The 11468-nt window shown below is 30.3% G+C and overlaps 1 protein-coding gene across 1 annotated transcript in view; it reads right to left on the bottom strand.

Annotated features, from left to right (window-relative positions):
• LOC100574293 (protein PFC0760c-like) overlaps nt 1-11468 on the bottom strand; it is a 21957-nt gene that overhangs the window by 5767 nt on the left and 4722 nt on the right. The window contains exons 4-8 of the mRNA XM_008190226.3: nt 10009-10059; nt 9891-9911; nt 9758-9796; nt 7473-7643; nt 2527-6918 (exon numbers count right to left, since the gene is read on the bottom strand). Coding sequence (XP_008188448.2) covers nt 2527-6918; nt 7473-7643; nt 9758-9796; nt 9891-9911; nt 10009-10059 — 4674 coding nt within the window. The remainder of the gene's footprint in view (nt 1-2526; nt 6919-7472; nt 7644-9757; nt 9797-9890; nt 9912-10008; nt 10060-11468) is intronic.

Below are 11468 nucleotides of genomic sequence, written 5' to 3'. Positions count from 1 at the left end.
TCATCAGAGAATTCAGAGTACCAATACTATCATCTGTCTCTGGTTTAATTGTTTTGCAATTAATATTGGGACTAGATTTATTCTTTTCCGTTATACTTTTATCTTGTTTGTCTTTTATATTAGGTAATTTATCTACAGATGTTTTAAAATCGGAGTCTTCCATTGTCATTCCACCCAAGTTGTTGTATTCGTCCGAAATGTCTAATATTTTTATATCCTTATCAGGATTATCTAAAGTTACGGGTTTTCTATAAATTTTTGGTTTATCAAGTTTATTTGAAATAGATTCTTCTGTAATATGAGGTTTTTCGATTATTGTATTTGAATTGGGATTTAATTTTTCCAAAGATTTATTTTTTTCTCTTATAATTTGACTGTTGTTGTCATTTGGAGTTGAAAATTCAGTAGTCTCGTGTTTTAAATTTTGTAAACTCAAGTCATTTTTTTCCATCGGTGTAACATTTACATCATCAAAGTCTATTGCAGTTAATTGTGAGTCATCCTCATCTTTGAGACTATTTAATAATTCTTCAATTGAACTTACTGATTTATCGTCTAGATCAATTACTTTTTGGTTCCCAGGTGAATTCTTAGAATTACCTTCATCGTCTTTTGATAGACTTGGAACAGGTATAACGTTACTTTTACCATTATCAGCATCATCATTGGACATAGGTTTTCCAGTATCCGATTCAAAAAGACTTGGTTGGGGTACTTTATTAAGAATATTCTCATCGTCTATTTTCCAATCTTTTCCCGGAGGTTCGTCTGTTGATAATATTTTTTCAGAATCGGGTATTTTATCCGTCGTCGGCACTAAATTAATTGATTGATCACTTGGTTTTTCTTCATTGGTTTTTTCATATGAAAGATCATTAATGAACGCTAATTGATCATCAGGAATTTCATCAGAGAAATTCAGAGTACCAATACTATCATCTGTCTCTGGTTTAATTGTTTTGCAATTAATATTGGGACTAGATTTATTCTTTTCCGTTATACTTTTATCTTGTTTGTCTTTTATATTAGGTAATTTATCTACAGATGTTTTAAAATCGGAGTCTTCCATTGTCATTCCACCCAAGTTGTTGTATTCGTCCGAAATGTCTAATATTTTTATATCCTTATCAGGATTATCTAAAGTTACGGGTTTTCTATAAATTTTTGGTTTATCAAGTTTATTTGAAATAGATTCTTCTGTAATATGAGGTTTTTCGATTATTGTATTTGAATTGGGATTTAATTTTTCCAAAGATTTATTTTTTTCTCTTATAATTTGACTGTTGTTGTCATTTGGAGTTGAAAATTCAGTAGTCTCGTGTTTTAAATTTTGTAAACTCAAGTCATTTTTTTCCATAAGTGTAACATTGTTCCCTCCCGTGGTTATATTTGGTACGCTATTTGATATCTTTAGTATTTCTTTTGAATTTGGTGCGAGTGGTTTAATAGAGTTCTGTGGAGATCCTTTTTCGTTATTATTATTTGATTCCATCGGTGTAGTTAATTCATGTTTTATTATTTTTGGTTGTTTATTATTATCAGACCGTTTTTTTCCCAACTTTTTTGTTTTAGGATTTAAGGGGTCTTTTAAGTCGTTTAAAATATCATTTTCTTTAATATCTTCGGTATCGCTGTAATCTGGAATTTCCTGTTTTGTGTCTAATGACGATGGATATGATCCATTATTCTGGTCATCTAGATTTTCATCTGAATTCGAGTTTAGCCCATCCATTATAGTATCAATATCATCAGGGTTCGGGGGTGTTTGTTACATTATCATCATTTCCTCCCGTGATTAGATTCGGTACGCTATTTGATACCTTTTAATATTTCTTTTGAATTTGGTGCGAGTGGCTTAATAGAGTTCTGTGGAGATCCTTTTTCGTTATTAGTATTTGATTCTAAAGGTGTAGTTAATTCATGTTTTATTATTTTTGGTTGTTTATTATTATCTGACCGTTTTTTTCCCAACTTTTTTGTTTTAGGATTTAAGGGGTCTTTTAAGTCGTTTAAAATATGATTTTCTTTAATATCTTCGATATCGCTGTAATCTGGAATTTCCTGTTTTGTTTCTAATGACGATGGATCTGATCCATTATTCTGGTCATCTAGATTTTCATCTGAATTCGAGTTCAGTCCATCCATTATAGTATCAATATCATTACGTTCTGGGGTGTTTGTTAAATTATCATCATTTCCTCCCGTGGTTAGATTCGGTACGCTATTTGATATCTTTAGTATTTCTTTTGAATTTGGTGCGAGTGGCTTAATAGAGTTCTGTGGAGATCCTTTTTCGTTATTATTATTTGATTCCAAAGGTGGAGCTAATTTTTGTTTTTTTATTTTTGGTTGTTTATTATTATCATCTGACCGTTTTTTCCCCAACTTCTTAGATTTAGGTTTTAACGGATGTTTTATATTGTTTAAAATATCATTTTCTTTAATATCTTCGATATCGCTGTAATCTGGAATTTCCTGTTTTGTTTCTAATGACGATGGATATGATCCATTATTCTGTTCATCTAGATTTTCATCTGAATTCGAGTTCAGCTCATCCATTATAGTATCAATATCATCAGGTACTGGGGTGTTTGTTACATTATCATCATTTCCTCCCGTGGTTAGATTCGGTACGCTATTTGACATCTTTAGTATTTCTTTTGAATTTGGTGCGAGTGGCTTAATTGAGTCCTGTGGAGATGCTTTTTCGTTATTATTATTTGATTCCAAAGGTGGAGCTAATTTTTGTTTTTTTATTTTTGGTTGTTTATTATTATCATCTGACCGTTTTTTCCCCAACTTCTTAGATTTAGGTTTTAACGGATGTTTTATATTGTTTAAAATATCATTTTCTTTAATATCTTCGATATCGCTGTAATCTGGAATTTCCTGTTTTGTTTCTAATGACGATGGATATGATCCATTATTCTGTTCATCTAGATTTTCATCTGAATTCGAGTTCAGCTCATCCATTATAGTATCAATATCATCAGGTACTGGGGTGTTTGTTATATTATCATCATTTCCTCCCGTGGCTAGATTCGGTACGCTATTTGACATCTTTAGTATTTCTTTTGAATTTGGTGCGAGTGGCTTAATTGAGTCCTGTGGAGATGCTTTTTCGTTATTATTATTTGATTCCAAAGGTGGAGCTAATTTTTGTTTTTTTATTTTTGGTTGTTTATTATTATCATCTGACCGTTTTTTCCCCAACTTCTTAGATTTAGGTTTTAACGGATGTTTTATATTGTTTAAAATATCATTTTCTTTAATATCTTCGATATCGCTGTAATCTGGAATTTCCTGTTTTGTTTCTAATGACGATGGATATGATCCGTTACTCTGGTCTTCTAGATTTTCATCTGAATTCGAGTTCAGTCCATCCATTATAGTATCAATATCATCAGGTACTGGGGTGTTTGTTACATTATCATCATTTCCTCCCGTGGCTAGATTCGGTACGCTATTTGACATCTTTAGTATTTCTTTTGAATTTGGTGCGAGTGGCTTAATTGAGTCCTGTGGAGATGCTTTTTCGTTATTATTATTTGATTCCAAAGGTGGAGCTAATTTTTGTTTTTTTATTTTTGGTTGTTTATTATTATCATCTGACCGTTTTTTCCCCAACTTCTTAGATTTAGGTTTTAACGGATGTTTTATATTGTTTAAAATATCATTTTCTTTAATATCTTCGATATCGCTGTAATCTGGAATTTCCTGTTTTGTTTCTAATGACGATGGATATGATCCGTTACTCTGGTCTTCTAGATTTTCATCTGAATTCGAGTTCAGCCCATCCATTATAGTATCAATATCATCAGGTTCCGGGGTGTTTGTTACATTATCATCATTTCCTCCCGTGGTTAGATTCGGTACGCTATTTGATATCTTTAGTATTTCTTTTGAATTTGGTGCGAGTGGCTTAATAGAGTTCTGTGTAGATCCTTTTTCGTTATTATTATTTGATTCCAAAGGTGGAGCTAATTTTTGTTTTTTTATTTTTGGTTGTTTATTATTATCATCTGACCGTTTTTTCCCCAACTTCTTAGATTTAGGTTTTAACGGATGTTTTGTATTGTTTAAAATATCATTTTCTTTAATATCTTCGATATCGCTGTAATCTGGAATTTCCTGTTTTGTTTCTAATGACGATGGATATGATCCATTATTCTGGTCATCTAGATTTTCATCTGAATTCGAGTTCAGTCCATCCATTATAGTATCAATATCATCAGGTACTGGGGTGTTTGTTACATTATCATCATTTCCTCCCGTGGCTAGATTCGGTACGCTATTTGACATCTTTAGTATTTCTTTTGAATTTGGTGCGAGTGGCTTAATAGAGTTCTGTGGAGATCCTTTTTCGTTATTATTATTTGATTCCAAAGGTGGAGCTAATTTTTGTTTTTTTATTTTTGGTTGTTTATTATTATCATCTGACCGTTTTTTCCCCAACTTCTTAGATTTAGTTTTTAACGGATGTTTTATATTGTTTAAAATATCATTTTCTTTAATATCTTCGATATCGCTGTAATCTGGAATTTCCTGTTTTGTTTCTAATGACGATGGATATGATCCATTATTCTGGTCATCTAGATTTTCATCTGAATTCGAGTTCAGCCCATCCATTATAGTATCAATATCATCAGGTTCTGGGGTGTTTGTTACATTATCATCATTTCCTCCCGTGGTTAGATTCGGTACGCTATTTGATATCTTTAGTATTTCTTTTGAATTTGGTGCGAGTGGCTTAATAGAGTTCTGTGGAGATCCTTTTTCGTTTTTATTATTTGATTCCAACGTTGGAGTTAATTTATGTTTTTTTATTTTTGGTTGTTTATTATTATCATCTGACTGGTTTTTCCCCAACTTCTTAGATTTAGGTTTTAACGGATGTTTTATATTGTTTAAAATATCATTTTCTTTAATATCTTCGATATCGCTGTAATCTGGAATTTCCTGTTTTGTTTCTAATGACGATGGATATGATCCGTTACTCTGGTCATCTAGATTTTCATCTGAATTCGAGTTCAGTCCATCCATTATAGTATCAATATCATCACGTTCTGGGGTGTTTGTTACATTATCATCATTTCCTCCCGTGGTTAGATTCGGTACGCTGTTTGATATTTTTAGTATTTCTTTTGAATTTGGTGCGAGTGGCTTAATAGAGTTCTGTGGAGATCCTTTTTCGTTATTATTATTTGATTCCAAAGGTGGAGCTAATTTTTGTTTTTTTATTTTTGGTTGTTTATTATTATCATCTGACTGGTTTTTCCCCAACTTCTTAGATTTAGGTTTTAACGGATGTTTTATATTGTTTAAAATATAATTTTCTTTAATATCTTCGATATCGCTGTAATCTGGAATTTCCTGTTTTGTTTCTAATGACGATGGATATGATACATTATTCTGGTCATCTAGATTTTCATCTGAATTCGAGTTCAGCCCATCCATTATAGTATCAATATCATCAGGTTCTGGGGTGTTTGTTACATTATCATCATTTCCTCCCGTGGTTAGATTCGGTACGCTATTTGATATCTTTAGTATTTCTTTTGAATTTGGTGCGAGTGGCTTAATAGAGTTCAGTGGAGATCCTTTTTCGTTTTTATTATTTGATTCCAACGTTGGAGTTAATTTATGTTTTTTTATTTTTGGTTGTTTATTATTATCATCTGACTGGTTTTTCCCCAACTTCTTAGATTTAGGTTTTAACGGATGTTTTATATTGTTTAAAATATCATTTTCTTTAATATCTTCGATATCGCTGTCATCTGGAATTTCCTGTTTTGTTTCTAATGACGATGGATATGATCCATTATTCTGGCCATCTAATTTTTCATCCGAATTCGAGTTTATTTCATTCAGTATAGTATGAATTTTATCAGATTCATCGATTTTTTCGGCAGTGTCAGAGTTTACATTTGTCGTAAGTTCTGGTTCATCATACGATATTATCAGTATATCCTTTTTGTCCGGTGAGTTTTGTTTAATAGCTTTCTGATTTAACCCCTTTTCGTTAATAATATTTGATGCTAACGGTCTACCTAACTTTTGTTGATTTTTATTTTTGAGTTTTTTACTTTCATCTAGCTGTTGTTTTCCTTTCTTTTTTGATTTAGATTTTACTGAATGTCTTATATTGTTCAATTTGTCGGTTTCTTTATTATCTTCAATATCGCTGTAATTTGGAATTTCTAGTTTTGTTTCTAATGAAGATGGATATAATTCAATATTCTGACTATCTAAATGTTCATTTGTATTTGAGTTCATTTCATCCAGCATTGAATCTATTTCATTGAGTTCAGGGATGTTTGTGGTAGTGTCAGCGTTTCCTTTAGTGGTAAATTCTGTTTTATATTTTGATGTTGTTGGTATGTTCTTTAAGCTTTTAGGCTTTTGTTTAACAGTTTTCAGTGGTGATCTTTCCGTTTCACTATAATTCTTTCCCGAAGTTTTACCTAATTGTTGTGCATGGTTCAGGGGCCTTAGTTTGTTTCGAAAAGTATTTGTTGGATGTTTTTTATTATTGACAAAGTGGTGAAATTTATTTTTATTTGTGTTTTTTAAATCTAAAAACTTCAGTTTTTCATTGCTATTTTCAATACTTTTACTGTTCATACTATTTTCATCGTCCTCTAAATTATCAATTAAACTTAATTCCTTATCAAAACTGTTGGGACCTCTGGACTTTTCGAGGGTACTATAAATTTCCTTCTTTTTAACATTTTCTAATTTTCTTCGTGGTTTTTCTACTTCTTGGCTATGATTGTTTGCGTTTGCTTCAATATTTAATTTATCTTTATCATTGTCTTTCAAATCTTCCCATTTAACATTTTTGGTTTGTAATTTATTTTGAAGTTGAAATGTATTATTGTAATCTCTTTTTTTCCGTATTAATTGACTATTTTTAAACTGAAACATATTATAAATAAAGTTAGATATGGTATACCTATCTAAATAATTGATTTTTCATTTTGATATAATTGTAAAATGTTTAACGGTTTTTGTAGTTTTGATTTTTATGACTGTAATATTATTATATTCTTAATTGGTACACACATTATGTACTTACTGACAATTTCAAATTAATATTGTATCTATAATTTAAATATGTATTTTGGTGATTTTTATTCTTTAGGTCTATTAAGTTTCAAAATAAATCTTACATTTTTCATTGATAGTGCGTCAACATGTTCATTCAATTCAATTTTTCGTTCATCGCCATCGCCCCATATCAGTACAATGTTCTGTTCATTTTCATGATTTCTATATTCTGGTAAATTACCCTCACCAAAATGTCTAATTACTTATTAACTACCAATTCTATTCTAGTCTAAGTTTGATTACTGGTTTTCAATATATATATAAATGTAAAAAAGGAATTTTTTGTATTCTCATATATTTAATTAACATAAAGGAATATAAAAATATTTTCAATTTTAATAAATATACATTAGTTTGCTTACTAGTAAATAATCCACTGTAACCATTTTGTACCATCTGTGTCTTCCATTTCCTCTTATATTATTTTGTTTTGTTTTATTATTTGATTTCTTACGCCTTCTTTTATTGTTTTTCTTAGGTTTTCTTTTGTTATCATTATTTTGTGTATTTGGTTGTGTTTGGTTTTCGTCATTCTAAAACAGTACAATGAAATATTTCCTAACGAAATTCTTTTTGTTTTTAGAACACAAGCAATGTGTTTTATAATCATAATTTGGGCAATATTACAGTATTATGTTTTAATAGATAAGTGGTTTTTAAAAATTAAATTCTTCCCATATTTTATATTTATCTATTTATATAAAATCTAAATACTACTCACTCATCATTACATCTCAAAAACTACAAAAAGCACGAACCTGAATTTTGGAATAGGGATTCTTCTAGTTCTCTAGTTGTGTAATAAGTAAGAATTTTCCGATATTTGCATTTTAATGATGTGGTCAAACATGGATCTTGAGATTCATGGTGTAAATTGAAACTTTTTTTTGGTTTTTAAATAGTTTCTATTGGTTACTCGGGCAAATCAGATACAAGCATGCATCAAATTGTCATGCTTATGGCCTCGAATAAAGAAACTATATAAAAACCAATCGTATGTATGTAGTTTGTATAGTGTATACTCAAAAACTGCAAAATTGAATTTTACGAAAATCTCAGAGATGTCTGAAAAGTTAGGGTAAGAAGTTTAGACCACATTAAATAATATTCAAACTGCTAAATCCTATCTGCGACTTGCGGTTGCCAATCTAGGTCAAATAATATTACAAAGCGTGGTACACTAACGCCGATTTGTCCGTGAACTAAAGTACATTAAAACTGAAATACACTCAAACCAAGATACACCTGACTATATAGTGTATATTATACTATATAGAATTTGCAACAACAACAAAATTGCACACGGGCAAAGCTGCTATATTAGGTTAGTTAATTATAAAACTACCCAATTTATTATTTTTATTGACGTGGCAACGTCTTATAATTCGATGGAGCCGGCTGCACGCACGAAAAAACATGACTCATGCGTCGTTACCTCGCTGTGAGGCGTTCCTTCGCGTATGCTACCCAACATCGGTCGTCACGCGCGTAGAGGTGACCGTCGGATGGAGTGGGGTGGCAATTCGTACGGTGTGCTGCCAACACACACGGTCATCGTCGGCCGATTCATTATTATTAAAGACCGGATTTATATTCTCTTAAAATACCCAAAATATGATGCTAATATTCTCTAAAACACATTCAAATATTCTCATTATAATCTTTCAAAACACTCCCTTTCATTTCCTACTTTTCCTGTCATCGTCCTATTCTCAACAGAATAACACAAATTGTAAGAAGTTAAATATCACACATGTTTAAAAGTTGTAAAACAATTGCTCAACGCACATTCATACTTGTAAAAACTATTAAATTGTAAAAAAAAAAAATTGACATAATTTATTGTATTTATGCGTACAAATAAATGTAACTTGATCAATTCCATTGTGATTTCCATTTACCTCCTTCTCTATATACATACAAATCTATTAAACAAATGAAATTAAAATTTTTTTTTGAAAAATGATACCATTCCTTCAGTATTTTCTTAACACGTTGTCACGTTCAACTATCGTCAGTAAACCGACTTTACAGACAACCGATTTATTGAAAAACGCAGTCGATTACACTGAGCGAATTTACTCGCTAATCGGTGGCGAGTTAACTCGCTGCGACGAAAGTTGTTCAATGTAATCGGTCTAGTCGCTAATCGCTGGTGTTTTTACTCTCCAGCGAGTAAAATCGCTCAATGTAATCGGACTAGCTGTCAAAATTTCTAGTGTGTCGGTAAGTGGTGACTGGTAGCGAGCGAGCGAATTTAATCGCTCAATGTAATTATACAGGTGGCTACACGCTCACACACTTGTGACTATTTGTTCGCCAACGACTAACAAGTAAATTCGCTCAGTGTAATCGACGCAATAGATAGTTCAACATTTAAAACAAAAACATTATGATTTTGAATTTTGTTAATGATATTATAATACACAGTATAGGTACGCAACGTTCTAAAGTGGTTTGACAGTATTGTTTAAGATGTAAATTATTTAATTATACCCATGTGGCAAGTACAGTTCTCATAAACTGTGCACTTCAATCACTCATAGAGAAAATCGAGTTTAAAAAAAAAAAAAAAAACAATTATAATCCATAATATTATTACAAATATTACAAAATATAAAGTTTTTATTGATTGAAATTGTCTTACCTCGTTTACCGTGTCATCGGATGGGACTACTCCATTTTCCTGAATAAAAATCAAAATTAAAAAGTTTAAAATTCTTATTAAGTATATTGAAATAATAATTACAAGTTTTTTCTACCAAGTGAAATCGCCTTACCTTTTTTTTTGAATCTGGATCCTGAATAACATAATATTAAAAATCAAATTATAAAAAAAAAAGGAACCTCTATAAACTATTTGGTTTATTATCTATTAAAATAAAATCTATACTTTACAGTTAATGTCCATTGTGGGTTAACAATTCGGTCTGCAATTTTACCGAATTTCTGAAAATAAAATATTAATTTTTTAATTTATTATAATATGTATTATAGGTATTTTATTATAATTTATTGAGTAAGAAATGGTTTATAACCTAATACAAACGATTTACATTGTGTATTTCATCTAATTATTTATTATATTTTTATTGTTTTGTGTATATTAGTAGATATAATAAATATTAACTAAATCTAGGGACTTCTAGCATTTCAATGTTTTTTTGTTTTTCAATAAATAGCTGAGGGTCAAATTAAAATCCTATTTGGAATGTAGGAAATGTAAATTCCTAATTTTATTTTGGATATTTTAAGGTTTTTGCTTGTTCATATTTATTATTCGAAGTAATTGTTCAAATGGAAGCGCATTGGAACTGATGTCTTTAATTCAAACTCGTAATTTTAGATGAGTTAATATTATGGTATTTCCCGCGATAACGCTAGCCCTTTTAGACGATAATGATACATTTTGTCGACAAAATTTCGTAATTATATAAAATAAATTATATTCTATTTTGCTAACATAGACAGCATAGGCGCACATAGGGGGAGGGGGTGCTTGGGGGTGCTTAGTACCCCCACGTTTCAAACTAGCACCCCCAATTTATTTCAGTATTTCAGCAATCATTTATAAATTATTGTGGTTTATTGGTTCGGAATTGTTTTTTTCCATACCAAATAATGACAAATGTTCACGAATTCACGATTAAAACAGTATTGTGTGAATGCACGTTTCAGTGTTTCAACTTTTGTCAATATGCGCAGCAAACATATTATTATAGAAAATTATATTAACTTACGAATTACGGTTGGGTACGAAATCTTCTATTTATAACTTTGGTTATTACTTGGTTTTTACTAATATATTTATTTAATCTGCGGGCTACGCTGAATTGAATAAATTCTGAATGACAATTATTATTAAGAGGATGCTACACACGCATTGTTTTTAATTTTTCGATATCACAAATACGAAAAAAGTTTTTATAGTTTAAAAATAAAAGTAGTAGAGTAAAATGGGGTAACTTTAAGAATTTTTAACTGTTTTATGACAATTTAACTTTTTATTTTATGGATAACTTCTGTAGTATTGACGACAAAACTCTTAAAATTAAATATTAGTTACAGCTAGTTATGATCAATATTTTAACGTTTTAATTTTTAAATTTCTGATGTTATCTTTTGAGATATCAATCTTTTTAATATGCTATTAAAGTTACACAACGGGCGATTTTAATACCTATATTTCTTAATGTGATATCAAAGTAACCCCATTTTATGAAAAAAAGAATGTAATCATCATGGTACTCTGGCGAATAAAAATATATGAGTATCAAAGTTACTCCATTATAATTAAAAATGTAGAACTAATGTAATGCAGTTAGTTCTAGTAATAGGATTAAGGGGTGTGGGGGGGG

The sequence above is a fragment of the Acyrthosiphon pisum genome, chromosome A1 (genome assembly GCF_005508785.2).
Source record: "Acyrthosiphon pisum isolate AL4f chromosome A1, pea_aphid_22Mar2018_4r6ur, whole genome shotgun sequence".
Taxonomy (NCBI): Eukaryota; Metazoa; Arthropoda; class Insecta; order Hemiptera; family Aphididae; genus Acyrthosiphon; species Acyrthosiphon pisum.
Note: the sequence above shows the minus strand (reverse complement) of the source record. Positions and strands in the feature narration are given on the sequence as shown.